We start from the raw sequence: 19306 nt of genomic DNA, 5'->3' as shown, positions 1-19306 counted from the left end.
GTACAACCCCTTTAAGTGCTGAATGGTGGGGGGAGAATTTCTTTATGTACAATAAAGCCTTAAGAAAACAAACTATAAAAAAAAAAATTAAGGAGTCTTAACATTTGGAATGGATTGTATATCAGAATGATGACAAATTAATCAAAATACTCAAACACATTTAAAAGACAGTGAGACAAAGAAATGTTTTATGTAGCTTTAAAAATAATTAAATATAGAAATAAACATCTTTCTAATTTATTTATATTTTCACTTTTTCTTTTCTTACAGATTATTTGATTGGCTGGTGACTGAAATAAATAAAAGTATAATTTGTGAATCTGGAAAATGGGATCATTTTATAGGTAAAACATTTCTATAAAGTTTTATATGTTGCCATTAGGCCTGCACAGTTGTAGCACATAGTATTAAAGGGGTTTTCTCATGAAAGAAAACTCTCAAATCTCAATCCCCTAGTGATGTTTGCACAATAAAGATCATTTTAACCCCTTACTTTAAGATTTTACTCAGTGTTATTGCTGTTGAAAAATCCCAAGGTGTGGGTGGGGACTCTCTAAGCAGAAACTTTGACACATCTAGTTCTGTGGAGTGAAAATGGTTAGATTATAAGGGTACAGGTGTATATACAGTTTTATCTGGCTTCTATCATTGTGCTACTGTACTACACAGTGACACCTAGAAAAAAAGAGATGAGACCTATCAGAGATGATGAGATGCCTATTACACATTGTCAGCTCTCCTACTACATCCCTGCTATTCCACAACACACTAGTTCTGCTGTGCCCTTCTTGTAGTTCTTCTCCTGCTGCTGCCTCAGGAGCTCAGTGTGTAGCAGTGAGTGAGCTCCATGGTGTGGACTGCAGGGGGCGGAGCTACAGTGAAGAGACAGAAAGAAACAAGTTCCATGAAGCCTCAGGCAAAATGGAGTCCCCGACTCTAAGGCAGAAGTTACAGGGTCTTGTCTAGGGGCAACTGAATTTGTGTACACCAGGACTGATAGAGACAGGTTGGGCCTATATCTGTGAAAAGCAGTTTTTTTGTTAATAACAGTGAATTAGAGAATTTATTATTTTGGGGGATATCCGCCCTGGGAGGATAAGGGAATGTCACGCTGTTCCCCGCATTGTCCCGGGCCAGGAGACTGAGTCCCGTCTCCGGGACCAGGGTCGGACTGGCCTGGCTGAGAATAACCGCGAGGGGGGGGGGTCGGGGGGTTCGGGTGGGCAGGGCACACCTGCTGGCTGCAGCACACATAGAACACAGTACGTCTGGGGATCATCACAGCAGTGAATGTGGTCAAGGACCTTCGATGAGGTCATGACCATGTGACACCTGTGTGGGAGGAGCTACTGAAGACCCGGGTAGAGGTTGCTGCCAGGCCCGGCGCCAGCACCCGGCTAAGTGCCGGGGCCCCGGGGTACTGGAGGGGCCCACTCGGGTCCCCGGGTCAGCAGGACATCTGCCCCGCTGCCCGGGAGGTTCCTTCCCTCTCTCATGGCGATCTGTGTCCTCCGGACACAGATCGCGATGAGAACATGTGCAGTCACTCACTGCTTTCCCCGGAAGGAGCTGCAGCATGAGAGGTTGAAGGACCTGTGATGACGTCATGGTCACATGACCTGCCGGGGAAAGCAGTGACCACAGAGAGACCTGCATCAGTGAGGTGAGGGGGAGACTTACAGGGGCCAGGGAATATACAGGAGGAGGGGGGTCAGTGTGTATACAGGAGGAGGGGGGGCAGTGTGTATACAGGAGGAGGGGTGGGCAGTGTGTATACAGGAGGAGGGGGGCAGTGTGTATACAGGGGGAGGGGGGGCAGTGTGTATACAGGGGGAGGGGGGGCAGTGTGTATACAGGAGGAGGAGGGGGGGCAGTGTGTATACAGGAGGAGGAGGGGGGACAGTGTGTATACAGGAGGAGGAGGGGGGGCAGTGTGTATACAGGAGGAGGAGGGGGGCAGTGTGTATACAGGAGGAGGAAGGGGGGCAGTGTGTATACAGGAGGAGGAGGGGGGGCAGTGTGTATACAGGAGGAGGAGGGGGGGCAGTGTGTATACAGGAGGAGGAGGGGGGGCAGTGTGTATACAGGAGGAGGAGGGGGGGCAGTGTGTATACAGGAGGAGGAGGGGGGGCAGTGTGTATACAGGAGGAGGAGGGGGGGCAGTGTGTATACAGGAGGAGGAGGGGGGGCAGTGTGTATACAGGAGGAGGAGGGGGGGCAGTGTGTATACAGGAGGAGGAGGGGCAGTGTGTATACAGGAGGAGGAGGGGGGCAGTGTGTATACAGGAGGAGGGGGGCAGTGTGTATACAGGAGGAGGAGGGGGGGCAGTGTGTATACAGGAGGAGGAGGGGGGGCAGTGTGTATACAGGAGGAGGAGGGGGGGCAGTGTGTATACAGGAGGAGGAGGGGGGGCAGTGTGTATACAGGAGGAGGAGGGGGGGCAGTGTGTATACAGGAGGAGGAGGGGGGGCAGTGTGACTACTGGAGGGCGGCCCATAAAGGGGCCCACTAGAGCTCTGTCGCCCAGGGGCCCACTAAAACCTGGAGCCGGCCCTGGTTGCTGCCATGCATGCCGAGGTATGTATGTGAAGTTATACAGAAGCAGTGCAAGGAGGGTGAAACAGGTATGTAATGTGTGGGGGGGCAGTGTGACAGGTATATAATGTGTGGGGGGGCAGTGTGACAGGTATATAATGTGTGGGGGGGAAGTGTGACAGGTATATAATGTGTGGGGGGGCAGTGTGACAGGTATATAATGTGTGGGGGGGCAGTGTGACAGGTATATAATGTGTGGGGGGGCAGTGTGACAGGTATATAATGTGTGGGGGGGGCAGTGTGACAGGTACAATGCGGGAAACATCGTGACATTCCCTTATCCTCCCGGGGCGCTGGGGGACAGGAGGAGGAGGCTGGAGGACAGGAGGATACAGGAGGAGGAGGCTGGAGGACAGGAGGCTACAGGAGGAGGCTGGCGGACAGGAGGCTACAGGAGGAGGCTGGAGGACAGGAGGCTACAGGAGGAGACTGGAGGACAGGGGGATACAGGAGGAGGCTGGAGGACTGGAGGCTACAGGAGGAGGCTACAGGAGGAGGCTGGAGGACAGGAGGCTACAGGAGGAGGCTGGAGGACAGGAGGCTACAGGAGGAGGCTGGAGGACAGGAGGCTACAGGAGGAGGCTGGAGGACAGGGGGATACAGGAGGAGGCTGGAGGACAGGAGGCTACAGGAGAAGGCTGGAGGACAGGAGGCTGCAGGAGGAGGCTGGAGGACAGGAGGCTGCAGGAGGAGGCTGGAGGACAGGAGGCTACAGGAGAAGGCTGAGGACAGGAGGCTACAGGAGAAGGCTGGAGGACAGGAGGCTACAGGAGGAGGCTGGAGGACAGGAGGCTACAGGAGGAGGCTGGAGGACAGGAGGCTACAGGAGGAGGCTGGAGGACAGGAGGCTACAGGAGGAGGCTGGAGGACAGGAGGCTACAGGAGGAGGCTGGAGGCTGCAGGAGGAGGCTGGAGGACAGGAGGCTACAGGAGAAGGCTGGAGGACAGGAGGCGACATGAGGCTACAGGAGAAGGCTGGAAGACAGGAGACTACAGGAGGAGGCTGGAGGACAGGAGGAGGCTGGAGGGCAGGGGGATACAGGAGGAGGCTGGAGGGCAGGGGGATACAGGAGGAGGCTGGAGGACAGGGGGATACAGGAGGAGGCTGGAGGACAGGGGGATACAGGAGGAGGATAGAGAACAGGGACCACACCATGTGAGGAGGAGTAGGGGTACAGATAGTATTATGTGTAAGTTTGGGGAGATAAATAAAAGCAGAAAACCAAATGTAACGGGAGGATAAAATTAAAGAATGGGTTTTATACGTTTTACATGTTACAGAGTTGCATTAGAGGATATTATATTGGTCCATGGGAAGGGGGGCAAATTAAGGGGCGTTGTAGCATTTGGGGACCATCAAGTTCGATATTATACTATGCTTGAGGGTGGGACAATGGGCATGGCTTAGAAAAAGGGGGAGGGGCTTTGTGTCCCTCTTTCTCTTCTCCAAAAGTTGGGAGGTATGCATTTACTCTGTTATATTCCTGATCTAAGGTTTAAGTCCAGGGGTGAACAACACACATTTTCATACTGCTCAACTTTAACCCCTTAATGACCGCCCTATCGGGAATCTACGGCGGTCATTAAGGGTACTTCTTCTGATGCGACGCCTTTCTACGGCGCCGCATCAGAAGATGATTTCGGGACATCGGGTCAGTATAGTGCCGGTGTCGGGCTGTGATATCACAGCCCAGACCCGGCACTAACACCCGTGATCGGAAAAACTCCGATCCCGGGTGTTTAACCCCTTACACGCCGCGGTCAAGCATGACCACGGCGTGCAAGTGTGTCCCCCGTGGATCGGACCCCCCGGGGCGCTTACCGGGGGATCCGATCCCTCCTGCCGCTGCCCCGGGTCCCGACGAGTGACCCGAGGCTGTCGGCTCCTCTTCTCGCCGGGTTCTGCCTTCCTGGCAGGACCCGGCTGTAAGTAACTGAGCATGCGCGGCATGCTCAGTTACTTACACTATACACTGCAATACAAGTGTATTGCAGTGTAAAGGCTTGAATAAGCGATCGGATGATCGCAAAGATAAGAAAAACGATATAAATGAGGTATCACCGCAATTGTAGTGAACCAGAGAATAAAGATAAAATATTATTTTTACATTACGGTGAGCGGGGGAAAAAAAATGCTAAAAATCCAAAATAAAAATTGATGATTTTGTTTGTGTCCCCCTTGAAATAGTTAATAAAATCTCATGAATAAGCTATAGACCCCCTAAATGAATTATCTATACATTGTATCTCATTCCGTAAAAAATAAGCACTCATATGTTTGCATTACCAAAAAAAAATAAAAATGTATAGGTGTACAATGTGACAATACAAATCTGCTGTGAATGGCGCCTCCATTCATTCTATACTTGGCCGTGCGCCTGTACAGAAGTTTACCACCACATATGGGGTATCAGTAAACTCGGGAGGAATTGGGCATCAAACGTTGCAGTGCGTTTCATCATTTAATTTATTCTGAAAATGTCAGTTTGGCCTAAATGAATGTATATTCCAAAAAAATTCAATAGTTTCTAAATCGCAGGTCCATATTGTTTTAACCCATGTGAAACACTTAAAGGGTTAATGGACTTAATAGAAGTTGTTTTACATACGTTGAGGGGTGAAGTTTCTATAGTGGGGTAATTTATGGGGTTTTACTATTACTTAGGCCTCTCAAAGTCACTTGGAAGCTGAGTTTTCCCTCAAAATGTGAGTTTTGGCAATTTTCATGAAAATGAGAAAAATCGCACCTAAAGTTCTGCACCTCATAACATCCTAGAAAAGTGAGAGGATGCATAAAATATCATCCCAACATAAAGCAGACATTCCGTAAATGTAATTTATCAAGCTTTTTGGGTAGTTTTACTTCCTGTCTGGAAAGCAGAACATTTCAAACTAGGAAAATGTAGAATTTTTACAAACTTTTGCCAAATTTTCACTTTTTTTCAGAACGAATCGCAAAACCTATCACTTAAATTTTATTTTTAACTAACATGAAGTACAATGTATCACGAGAAAACATTCTCAAAATCACCAGGATATGTTAAAGCGTTCCGAAGTTATAACCAATTATTGTGAGACATGTCAGATTTGAAAAATCGAGTCTGGTCATTGAGCTGAAAACTAGTGTCGGTGATAAGGGGTTAAAGTGTAACCGTCATTTCCAAAAAACTTTTGATATGTTGTAGGGCAGGTAATTTTAAGCCCTTTTGCAATTGGATTAGTTACCCGAATCTTGCTCCTTCCTCTTGTATTCTGCAGACTTCCCCTAGATGGCAGTGACTGCTCATATGTCTGTTACTATGGACATTCCGTCTTCATAAAGAAGACTACCGAACAGGAGACACGCCCCCTCCCTGGACACAGCTGTTACCTCATGTCTCCCTGCACACAGCTGTTACCTCATGTCTCCCTGCACACAGCTAATTATTTCATGGCTCAGTGCTGCAGCACTGTCATGTGCAGAGAGAAGCCCTCACTTTCCATACACTTATAAACACATAATCCACACAGACAGAAACTGCAGTAGCCAGCACCCTAGATCATAGTATTTAAGGCTGTAACAAGATGCAAGTCCAACCTTTAAGAATTAAAGAGAGGTTTTTTTTTCCCCATAATCCGTGATATTTTTGCTTTACAGAAAGGCATCCAGGCCTGTCTTAACCCCTTACTGACGCGTGCCATAATAGTACGGCACACATCGGATGCGAGCACATGGAGAGGGCTCTCCGGCTGAGGGCTGAGCCCTCTGCATAGACGATAAGTCTTTGCTGCATATTACAGCAAAGACTTACCGATAACACCCGCCAGAGGTGCTGGCTGCTGGTAAAGCTGCCGGCAGCTTCAAAAAGATGGCCATTTAAAAATTATAATAAAAATTCAAATCACCCCCCTTTCCCTAGAGCTGATATAAATAAACAGTAAAAATTATAAATACATTAGGTATCACCGTGTCCGATCCAAAGGTCGTACAGTCCTAAAAATGGTAGCATTGAAAGTGTCATCAAAAAGTATTTTTTGTACAGGAGGTTTTAATTTTTGTAAATGTAAGAAAACATTATAAAACCTATACAAATTTGTTATTCCCGTGATTGTACTGAACCAAAGCATAAAGTAGACATGTCATTTGGGGAGCAAAGTGAAAGCCTTAAAATCCAAGCCCACGAGAAAATGATGCAAATGTGTTTTTTCACTATTTTCACAGCATTTGGAATTATTCCCCCGTTTCCTTGTGCAAGGCATGGAATACTCAATACCATCACTTTGAAGGGCATTTTGTTACGCAGAAAACAAGCCGTAGGATTGACAGAAAACAAGAGCTCTTTACGTGTAAAAATAAAAAAAGTTATAGATTTTTGAAGGTAGGGAGTGCAAAATGGATATGAAAAAACAAAAAAGGGCCAGGTCGTTAAGCGGTTAAACATGTACAAAGAGTCCACCATAACAACCTCCTGCGGCAGAGAGTTCCGCAGTCTCACTGCTCTTACAGTAAAGTATACCTATCAATGACGATGGTAAAACCGCCTCTCCTCTAGGGGAAGAGGATGCCCCCTTGTCCTGGCCACAGGCCTAGGTATACCAAAAGGTCTTTGGAGAGATCTTTGTACTGCTCAGCTATACGCCTTCTAGCTCACACGCCCCCGTAATAAAAATTCATAGTCTGTCCCTCCTGCAAGCTTTGCAGACAGGTGGTGATGTCACTTGACTGCCTTGTGCAGTAACACCTTCCTTGCATAGCTGAGCTTCCTTGCGCAGCCACATTGTACACCAGATGACTGCGCACGAAAAGTGTTACTTCGCATATGTGAGACTTGCAGACAAGGCCGTGCCATGCATAATTGATTAGTGGCCGGAGCCATAAGGTGTGCTGCTGATGTAGGCTGGAGCCCCTCCGATTCATTACCATATTTTTTATAAAGGGGATTTCTTTGACAAACAGACCTTGCCAAGGATAAGAAAACCAGTGTAAGTACCCCTAAAGGTAATGAGCATGACAGTGGGGACCGTCTACCACCTCCTTTATTCTCCCCTCATGTGTAAATGTATTATGTTGGGCCGTCTCTGGTCATGCTTCCTATTCTGATGTCACAATGGCATCTATAAATGTGATTTTGAACCGTAAATAAAAATGACAGCATGATATGGCAATCAAATTTTTTAAAAACAACACTGTTTATATTATGTGTCTGCAGGACAAGTAATATAAGCATGCTTCGGTACTTCATTTGTATATTTTGTGTTATATTTTAATGTTATAGCGGATTCCAGGCTGGTTCGCACTAATGTAAAGACGGGCCCTATTCTTTAACTGGGTTAGTCATGCAACGGCCCCTGGAGCAACAGTGGGGTTGCCAGAAGCCTTCCATTGCCCTTGCACTCAGTAAAAAAGAAGTACTCACCGTCCGGCGTCCCCACGGTGAACCCTTTCCTCTTCTTAAAGGAAACCTACCACTGCGGATCTACCTTTTAAGGTAGATCTGGTGGTAGGTGCATCTAACCTATGTAAGGATAGCCCTTTTTAGGGCTAATCCTTTATTCCTCTCTATCTTGCTAATCTTTAATCAGGATAATATGCAAATTTTCTAAAGAGGCTACTGGGGCTTGGAGTAGCTATAGGTGATCCTACTACCCAGGCATCTTAACTGCGCAGCTACAAGAAGCTGTGTGCACTCGTCCACAAAGCCAGAGTTCAGCGCATGTACAGTAGTTCCGGCTTTGGACCCGAGATTGCGCAGCCGCTGGCCTGTGTTTTGTGCGCTGAAGATGTTTGGGTAGGAGGATCAATGAGGCTACTAGGGCATGGGGTAGCCTCAGCTCCAGCTACTTCACGCCCCAGTAACCACTTTAGAAAATATTACCCTGATTAATGATTGAAATATAAGTGGTGAATAAAATATAACTTTTAATGTATGTAGTTAAAATGCATCAGTAAAACTAACGTGTGAATGCAAAAATGGTGAGAAAACACTCCTAGACAATGTATCTGCCTAAAAATGGAACCTAAACCTAAGTGTCCTATGCGACTATAGGGAATTTATAGATACCAGATAACCATAATGACACAAAATAAACACGTGAGATGAAAAAATCTGGTCCCTGAAGAGTCAGGACTCACCAATAGGAAGGTTGCAGTAGAGCTGAAGAAGGAAACACCATCTCCCAGTCTGTACGCCTCAATATGGATGTTCAAAAGACTACTGTCTACTGTCTGATTAAGGAGTAATAGGGATAGCACTTTATCCACATCTACCCTCCTTTTTCTCCGACAGTACCCTGTGTTCCTCTACTCACTTGTATTCCTCTACATCATCCATGGACTGCTCATAGAGTTGCCAACTACTACAGTCATTTGAACATCCATATTGAGGCGTACAGACTGGGAGATGGTACTTCCTTAATCAGCTCTACTGCAACCTTCCTATTGGTGAGTCCTGACTCTTCAGGGACCAGATTTTTTCATCTCACGTGTTTATTTTGTGTCATTATGGTTATCTGGTATCTATAAATTCCCTATAGTCGCATAGGACCCATAGGTTTAGGTTCCATTTTTAGGCAGATACATTGTCTAGGAGTGTTTTCTCACCATTTTTGCATTCACACGTGAGTTTTACTGATGCATTTTAACTATATACATTAAAAGTTATATTTTATTCACCACTTCTATTTCTTTCTATATATACAAGGTGAAATTACACAATAACATAAAAACCTGATTTGTTATTCCTGATTAATGATAAGCAAAGATAGAGGGGAATAAAGGATAAGCCCTAAAAAGGGCTATCCTTACATACATTTAGACGCACCTACCACCTGATCTACCTTAATAGGTAGATATGTAGTGGTAGGTTTCCTTTAAGCAGTAGTGTGACCCTGCTCTGAGTGCTCCTCCGGCACACACCCCAATTATGTCAAAGTGTGTGCACCAGAGAACGGTCTCGACACTGTTAACCCCTTCCCCCCGCGGCCCTTTTTCGATTTTGCGTTTTCATTTTTCACTCCCCACATTCAAAAATCTGTAACTTTTTTATTTTTCCATGTACAGAGCTGTGTGATGACTTATTTCCTGCGTAACAAATTACACTTCAAAATGGTGGTATTTAATATTCCATGCCGTGTACTGGGAAGCGGGAAAAAAATTCCAAATGCAGTGAAATTGGTAAAAAAAACCCCGCATTTGTGCCGTATTCTTGTGGGCTTGGATTTTACGGATTTCACTGTGCGCCCCAAATGACATGTCTACTTTATTCTTTGGGTCGGTACGATTACGGGGATACCAGATTTGTTTAGGTTTTATAATGTTTTCATACATTTAAAAAAATTAAAACCTCCTGTACAAAATTTTTGGGGGGGATTTTGCCCTCTTCTGGCGCTAATAACTTTTTCATACTTTGGTGTACGGAGCTGAGGGTGGTGTCATTTTTTGAGGATTTTGATTACGTTTAAATGTTATCATTTTTAGGACTGTACGACCTTTTGATCACTTTTTATAGAATTTTTTATTTTTTTTTAAATAACAAAAAAGTGCCATTTTCGACTTTGGGCGCGGAAAAACCGCAGTGAAAAACCGTTATCATATTTTGATAGACCGGGCATTTTCGGACGCGGCGATACCTAATGTGTTAATGATTTTTACTGTTTATTTATATTTATATCAATTCTAGGGAAAGGGGGGTGATTTGAATTTTTAGGTTTTTATATTATAATTTTTTTATTTTAACTTTTTTTTTATTTTTACTATTTTTCAGACTCCCTAGGGTACTTTAACACTAGGTTGTCTGATCGATCCTATCATATACTGCCATACTACAGTATGGCAGTATATGGGGATTTCACTACTCATACATTACAATGTGCTGACAGCACATTGTAATGAATGGGTTAACCCGAAGTAGCTTCGGGTCTTCGTGACGTCATGGGGAGCGGCGATCCACGGAAAGATGGCGGCGCCGGGTGTTACAGGTAAGCCTTTGCTGCAATATGCAGCAAAGACTTACCGGCTATGGAGAGGGCTCGGCCCGCGAGCCCTCACCATGTACCGGGACCCGACATGTGACGTACTATTACGTCACATGTCGGGAAGGGGTTAAAGAAGAGAAGACGAACTGCCGGGGCACCAGAAGGTGTGCTGGCTTACTACCTATTGTAGGGGTTCAACTCAAATGGTAGCCTTTAGAGAAGCGCCAGGCAACAGTCTTTCAGGTGAACAAAACAGGTGTCTTTATTTTGGGCATAAAAATAACAGGAAAAAAAGGGCTTGCTCCAGGCGGCAAAACAAAACACATAGTCCATATAGTCCATAAATCTCAGTCAATGTCATTAAGCACAGTACACATTAACAGGCATATGTGCAGTTTACCCTCCTAGGTTAGGAGCACCTTTTCAGTCCTCAGACTTCACACCGCAAGGACCAGCTCTGGTTCTGATATCCACGTTGTTCCACTGAGCTACTCACACAAGTAGTGCGGCAGAGGGAGGAGAAAGTTCTACATCTGCGACTGCTGTCTGCAAATTTGTTCCTGGGCAGCACTTTCCTGGAGTAGTGTCCGCCACCACAAAAAATAGTCAATCCCAGAAAATATTTTTTGACTGGTTCAAAAATAGTATACACAAAGACACGACGTATCAGTGTGACACTTGTCCCTCCCACCCTGGTCTTTGTATGAAAAACTGTTTCTGCATTTACCACAAATCCCTTGACTTATAAATTCTTTTTTTTAGAAGTTTTTTTTTATTTAAATATTCTGAACACCTAATCTCCTCCACCTCCATAACTCCCATTATACTCCTAGATGAATACCAAGTAAAATACACCATAGAATCCTTCTGCCGTTCTATCAATTCCAGGCCCTGCTATGTGTCCAGGCAGTATATTAGGGCCATTTAGGTTTTCTTTATGAAAACAGGAGAGACCAATACAAGTGTACTTACAAAACCACTTAAAAATATTTAACTCCTTCACACTTGGTGATGGATATATCCGCCACGGACCTATGAAGGGTGTATGAAGAGGGCTCACTGGTTGAGCCCTCTTCATACAGAGATGGGCTTTGCTGCATATCGCAGCAAAAACCCATCGCTAACACCTGTGGTCGGTTGTGTTAACCTGTTGTTTGCCGGCGGCGGCACTGGAAGCATGGCGGCGCATGGACGCCACCATCTTACCTCCGATCGTCGCTCCCCCGAACGTCATGGGGGGGGGGGGGGCGGCGATCGGTTGCCATGGTAGCCTCGGGTCTTCGTTTGACCCGAGGCTGAATTGCTTCTGCCTATTCATTACAATGAGCCAGTGGCTCATTGTAATGTATAGTGTGCAGAAATGCCATATACTGCGATAAAGTTGTATTGCAGTATATGGTAGGAACGATCGGACCATCTAGGGTTATTGTACCCCAGAGGGTCTAAGAAATTGTGGGAAAAAAAAAGTTTAAAAATATTGAAATATTAATAAAATATTAAAAGTTCAAATCACCCCCCTTTCCCTAGAAATGATATAAAATATAATAAACAGTAAAAATCACAAACACATTAGGCATCGCCGCGCCCCAAAATGCCCGATCTATCAAAATATAAAAACGGTTATAACCGGCGGTGACCTCCGAGCGCCCAAATGTCTGAAATGCGACTTTTACACCTTTTTACATGACATAAAAAATGTAATTAAAAATTATCAAAATGTCGCACAGTTCTTAAAATGGTAGCAATTAAAACATCGGCTCATTTCGCAAAAAGTGAAACATCACACAGCTCCATGCACCAAAGTATGAAAAAGTTATTAGCGTCAGAAGATGTCAACATTTTTTTTTTCTTTTTTGTACACATTCATTTCATTTTTGAAAATGTATTAAAGCACAATAAAACCTGTATAAATTTGGTATCATCGCGATACTAAAGAATACCGAACCAAAGAATAAAGTAAAGGTTTTATTTGGAGCGCAGAGTGAAATCCGTAAAAACTGAGCCCACAAGAACGTGACGCACATGTGTTTTTTTTTCAATTTTTCCACAGTTTGGAATTTTTTTCTGGCTTCCCACTACATGGCAGGGAATAATAAATAACATCACAGGAAAGTAAAATTTGTTACGCACAAAATAAGCCCTCACACAGCTCTGTACACGGAAAAATTAAAAAGTTATGGATTTTTGAAGATGGAGAGCGAGAAATGAACGAAAATACCCTGCGTCCTTAAGGGGTTAAATCAAACTGGAACCTGAAAACATATAATAATAATATAATATCCCCGAAAAAGGAGGAAAATTAGTTTTCACAACCGGTTTGACAACTTACAGATAAGAATACAATTAAAAAATTAAAAATAACATAAAATTTAGGAATATAAAACCCTATACCAACGAAACCTATGCTTCGCCTTGTACTCAGATCCAATCCTGCAGTCCTATGCAACAGCATACAATGGCCAGCTCTTGATTCCTACTGCACCTAGATTAGACCACCTTTTTAATGTTTGACAGATGGATAGAAGATGACAAGAAGAAGATTTTTTGTATCTATCCGTCCTACATCTAATTTAATGCAGTCTACCACTTAAACCACTTCGCTGTCCTTGAAGTTTATTATGCAAAAGAGGAGAATGGTCTATCACCATGCAAGCAAATTTTTTCATTATGCGCCATTTTTACACCAAATAATATTCTCCGCTTTTTTTTACAATTTTCCGGCATTTACATTGATTTTGAGTGGACAAACATGGACCGCATGCGCAATCCCTGTACAGTAATGAGCTCAGTACTACTGACTCATAGAAGGTTATCAATAGGCTGGTGTTTACAGAAAAGGCCCTGAGTGATCTCAGGAAGAACAACTTACCCGCTGCCTTCCTTTATGCATAGTCCGCCTGAGACTGCCCTTTTAGTTTTTCATCAATCATTATGCCTAAATATTTGTACTCCCGCACACGTTCAAATTCCTCCCCATTTTCAAGCAATGGTTTGATCCAGTCCTTCCTTTTCCTTGCAAAATCAGCTACTGTTTAATTTCAGTCTATTTACCGCTCACCAGTCGTAAAATTCTGCCACTGATATCCTGTAACCCATATCCTCACCATTTTTTTTTTTAATTCTTTTTTATTAAGATTTTAACATTACATTTATACATATAACATTACATCATAGCATTTATAAGGTTCCATCAAAATGTGTTTCAATATCGTGAATCTATTTAGGTACTATTTTACATAATGCAGCTACTTTACAGACATAAATATGTCTATTCCCTATTAAGGCATGAGATTTTAATATCTCGTAGGCACTTGAGAAACAGCAAGACAGAAGAAGACGAGACAGAGGGAGAAGCAAAAAAGGAAAAAGAGAAATAAATAAATAAAAATAAGAATAGAAAAACATTAAAGCATTAAACTTTTTAAAAATATATCATTGTTCGATGGATATAGTATCCATTTTTCCCATTTACTATCAAAGTTGGTTGTTATTAAGATGGCTTTCTCGTTCACAATTTTCTCATATTAATAGATTTGCTTAAAATTCCTCATAATTGATTTTAAATCTGGACACTTTGGCTCTTTCCAGTATAATGCTATGGCTTTTCTTTCTTCTGCTAGCATTCTAGCTACAGACCATCTACATTCTGGCGGGATTATCTCCATATTTAAATTCAGAAGAGCAAGTTCCGGACTTAGCTCAATTAGTGGGCACAAGATCTGCTTGATCAGATTCTGGACTTCTACCCAGAAAGTTTTAATACTGTTGCAGTTCCACCTAATATGTAATAAATTTGCTCCCTTCTCTTTACAGCGCCAAAAGCTGTCACTTTCTAACTCAGAGAATTTTGCTAGTCGCGATGGAGATATGTAGCATCTTGTCTGTAGCTTACGAAGAGTCTCAATGTGGTTTATACAGGCGGTCCCCTACTTATGAACACTCGACTTACATACGACCCCTAGTTACAAACGGACCTCTGGATATTGGTAATTTATTGTACTTTAGTCCTAGGCTACAATAAACAGCTATTACAGTTGTCACAGGTTTCTATAAAGAAGTTTTAGTGTTAATATTGATTCTTATGACAACCCAACATTTTTAAAATCCAATTGTCACAGAGACCAACAAAGTTATGTCTGGGATTACAATGATAAAATATACATTTCCGACTTACATACAAATTCAACTTCAGAACAAAGCTACAGACCCTATCTTGTATGTAACCCGGGGATTGCCTGTACAATAATATATTTTATATGGTCGTGACACGGCTAGTTGCCACTGGCTTAGTGAGAATAAATTCCCCAAATCCTTCTCCCAGTTTATCATATAGCCCAATTTTTTTGGTACTCAGTACTTTGCAGGTCTTTATAAACCATAAAGATTCTTCCCTTCAATGTATCCGTCCCATATAGGAATTTATTAAACTTGGAGCATTACGATGGGTTTTCCCTTATCCTCTTCAATAGATTGTTTTTAATAACCCAGCTCTTTATACCTAAATATTGCATAAACAGTCTATTAAATAACAGCTCATCTTTGCATAACGTGGAAAGAGGGATCAGCACCCCATTGGCAATTAAATTCTCTAATGTAAACATGCCTAATTCTTCCCACAGATGTAGATGAAGGTTTAGACGTATTTCCTTCAGAAATTCCAATTTGATGTCTCCATAATTAATATTTATACGCAAGTTCTCTTTGTTATTTTTTAATTCCAAGTATACAAGAGATCCTTTGTTGTTTGTAAGAAAGGTTCTAACCTAAATGAGGCCAAGTATTTTAATAAAATGGCCCCTTTTACTGTAATCGGGACAATTTCTGCGTCTTCTATTTTGGTCCAAACGTTGTTACATTTATTGTCCCAGAAACACTTAATTTGCTCAATAATTGCCGCCTTATGATATAATACAATATCGGGGACTCCCATCCCACCTTTCTCTATTAATGTTATCATTGTTTTTCTATTTATCCGCTATGCCTTACCTGCCCATATAAAGAAATAACTTTTGTCATTGTCTCCAATATTCCAGAGGAAACCTAACTGGTATACATCTCACCTGATATAAAAATGCGGTATGAAATACATTTTTACTACGTTAATTCTTGCGACCCTGTTAACTTTACCATAAGTTTTTTCGAATTTATTTTAATAATTTTTTCAATCGATTTATCGATTAAAACTCCTAAATACACTATTACCTTCATAGGCCAAACAAATGTAAAGGCAGTTTTTATTGCAAGGCTTTCGATCTTGGAAGTATGAATCAAGATGATCTGAGACTTTTCTTCATTCAATTTATAAGGGAGACCTCTGCATACTCGTATAGAACCACCCTTAATCTATATACATAGATCTCATTGGATTTTGGCAGGTAATAATCACGTCATCTTCATATAATCCAATAGTATAGATACCTGACTTAGTAGTAATTCCCTTGATTTTGCTATCCAATCTGATAGTTTGTGCAAGCGGCTCAATATATAGATTGAAGATAAGAGGTGACAGGGGACATCCCTGTCGAGTACCGTTCGAAAAGTAAAACTTAGTAGAGTGAAGCCCTGCATTTTTTACTGTTGCCGATGGCTTGCTGTATAACGAAATTATTGCGTTCAAATAGCATCCACTAAATCCGAAGTTTTCCAATGATGCATAAAGGAACCCCCATCTTTTTCAGCATCTAATGACAGGACTGCACTGGGGGCCCTCGAGGCATCTGCTATCTGGACCAGATTAAGCAGTCTTCTTGTTGCGTCTCTTGTCTGCTTCCCTCTAATAAAACCAACCTGATCAGGTGACAGTAATCTATATAATACAGCCGACATTCTCCTAGCTAATATAGATGAAAAGATTTTAAGGTCCGAGTTTAAAAGTGAGATTGGCCTATAATTTGGAATACAAGGATCTTACCCACTTTTATGAATCATAATAATTTTAGCTTCCTGCATTTCTTCAGGGATAACCTCACCCTCAAGAAATTTATTAACCCCTTAACGACTTGGCCTTTTTTATTTTTTTCACTTCCATTTTTCACTCCCCACCTTCAAAAATCTATAACTTTTTAATTTTTCCACATAAAGAGCTCTGTTATGGCTTATTTTCTGCGTAACAAATTGCACTTCGTAGTGACGGTATTTAATATTCCATGGTGCGTACTGGGAAGCAGGAAAAAAATTCAAAATGCAGTGAAAATGGTGAAAAAACACATTTGCGACTTTTTCTTGTGGGCTTGGATTTTACAGCTTTCACTGTGTGTTCCAAATGACATGTCTACTTTATTCTTTGGGTTGCTACGATTATGTGGATAGCACATTTGTACAGGTTTTATAATGTTTTCATACATTTAGAAAAATTAAAACCTCCTGTACAAAATTTTTTTTTTTGATTTTGCTGTCTTCTGGCGGCAATAACTTTTTCATACTTTGGTGTACGGAGCTGTGGGTGGTGTCATTTTTTGCGACTTTTGATGGCGTTTTCATTTCTATCATTTTTAGGACTGTGCGATCTTTTGATCACTTTTTATACATTTTTTTATATTTTCCAAAATGGCAAAAAAATTTCATTTTTGACTTTGGACGCTATTTTCCGTTACGGGGTTAAACGGAGCGAAAAACCGTTATTATATTTTGATAGATCGGACATTTTCGGACGCGGCGATACCTAATGTGTTTATGATTTTTACTGTTTATTAATATCAATATCAGTTCTAGGGAAAGGGGGGTGATTTGAATTTTTAGGTTTTTTTATTATAATTTTTTTTTTAACTTTTTTTTACTTGTACTTTTACTATTTTTCAGACTCCCTAGGGTACTTTAACCCTAGGTTGTCTGATCGATCCTACCATATACTGCCATACTGCAATATGGCAGTATATGGGGATTTTACTCCTCATTCATTACAATGTGATAGCACATTGTAATGAATGGGTTAAAACGAGACGGCTTCGGGCCTCCGTGAGGCCCGAAGCTGTCATGGCAACGGATCACCGCTCCCCGTGACGTCATCGGGGAGCGATGATCCGCGGCAAGATGGCGGCGCCCATGCAGCGCCATCTCTTTGAAGCCTCCGGCAGCATTGCCGGCGGCGATCGTAGTGAAAGCACCCGCGATCGGTTGTTACCGGGTGTTACCGGTAAGCCTTTGCTGCAATATGCAGCAAAGACTTACTGGCTATGGAGAGGGCTCGGCCCGCGAGCCCTCTTCATGCACCCGGACCCGGCGCACGCCGTACTAGTACGGCGCGCGTCGGGAAGGGGTTAAAAAGGACAGTCAGATACGGAATTAGTGTCTAACTAAATAATATATAATCATTAATTATCCCGTCTGGGCCTGGGGCTTTTGATTTTTTCAGCCTTTTTATTACATTTGTTACTTCCTCCCTACAAATAGCTCTTGATTTAGCTGTTTATCGAGTCTAGGTAGACGTGCAGACAAGAGGAATTTTTTCCGCCGGTGGATCCTTATACTCTACTGCTTCCTTCAAGTTGTATAATGATGAATAATAGTTTCTAAAGGCCTCCAATATTGCCTGTGGATCAAACAGCAGTTCCCCCTTTTCATTCAATATTTTCTCTATAACATTGGCCACTTTCCGTTGGTTTATTGCATTACTGAGAAGCTTGGAAGCTTTGTTTCCTGTAGCATATGTGCGGGCCTTAGTTTGCTTAAGTTGATTTACATAATCATTTATTAATATTGTTTTTATTTCATATCTTATATCTTCTATTTTGTCAAATATGACATTATCCACGTCTTTTTTGTGTTGATCTTCCAAGCCTTTCAGTTGATGCAGCAAAACTTGCAGCCTAGTTTTAGACTTCTTCTTTTCTTTACTTTGTAATAATACTTTTTCCCATCCTCACCATACAAGAATCGTGTCATCTGAATATTTTTGTACAAAGCACTGATCATCATTTCTACGTAAATCTGCCGTATATACAGAGAACAGGAATGGCGAGAGAACCGTCCCCTGCGGGACTTCCACGCTGGACAAAACCTCCCCCGACCAGTGACCCCCAACTTTCACTTTTTGCGGTCTAATAGGAGAGAGAGCCTTAAAAGCTTCAAATCCTTGCATTGTGCTATCACTTCCAAGCCCTGCCATGTGTCCAGTGAACATGTTTATGCCACTTTGGGGTTATTTCTGAACAGCACTAAAACAATTAAGCCCATTTTCTTCACTTTCCTGCTCTGCATCTGAGATATCTGTCGACTTTGTGAAAAATTTCACAATTTTATTTTTCACACTACATTTCAACAAAAAACTAACCAAAAAACATAGCATCAAAAGGCTGATCATAACCATAAATAAATAAATTCACGTGTGTCGTTTCAAAAATGGTGTCATGGGGTTTTCACCATTCTGGAAACCTCAGGAACTTTTTAAATGTATCATGGCTCCTAAAAAAACTATTTCACGTAATCTGCCCTCCAAAAGTTCAATGGCGCACCTTCTATTCTTTACCCTGTTGTGAGGCCACAAAGCGGTTTACATCCATATGAGGGTTTTTGCCAAGTGAGAAGAAACTGCGCAAACAAAATCTGAGATGTTTTTACCTTTTATCCTGCATGAACATATGCATTTTAGGGCAAAAGAATAATTATAGCCAAAATGGGAAAATTCCAAATGAAACTACCATCTTGTTTTAATTCATATGAGACACTTAAAGGGTTAACAAACTTATCAAAGGCTGTTCTGAACAGTTTCAGGAGTGCAGTTTTTAAAATTGGATGAATTGTGGGGAGTTCTACAAAATA

General features: G+C 42.3%; 1 protein-coding gene across 1 annotated transcript in view; it reads left to right on the top strand.

Annotated features, from left to right (window-relative positions):
• MYO19 (myosin XIX) overlaps positions 1–19306 on the top strand; it is a 521756-nt gene that overhangs the window by 318547 nt on the left and 183903 nt on the right. Inside the window, exon 12 of the mRNA XM_072133499.1 lies at positions 271–344. Within this exon, the coding sequence (XP_071989600.1) occupies positions 271–344 (74 nt within the window). The remainder of the gene's footprint in view (positions 1–270; positions 345–19306) is intronic.

Source organism: Engystomops pustulosus, chromosome 2, assembly GCF_040894005.1.
Source record: "Engystomops pustulosus chromosome 2, aEngPut4.maternal, whole genome shotgun sequence".
Taxonomy (NCBI): domain Eukaryota; kingdom Metazoa; phylum Chordata; class Amphibia; order Anura; family Leptodactylidae; genus Engystomops; species Engystomops pustulosus.
This window is presented reverse-complemented; position numbering and strand designations above follow the sequence as displayed.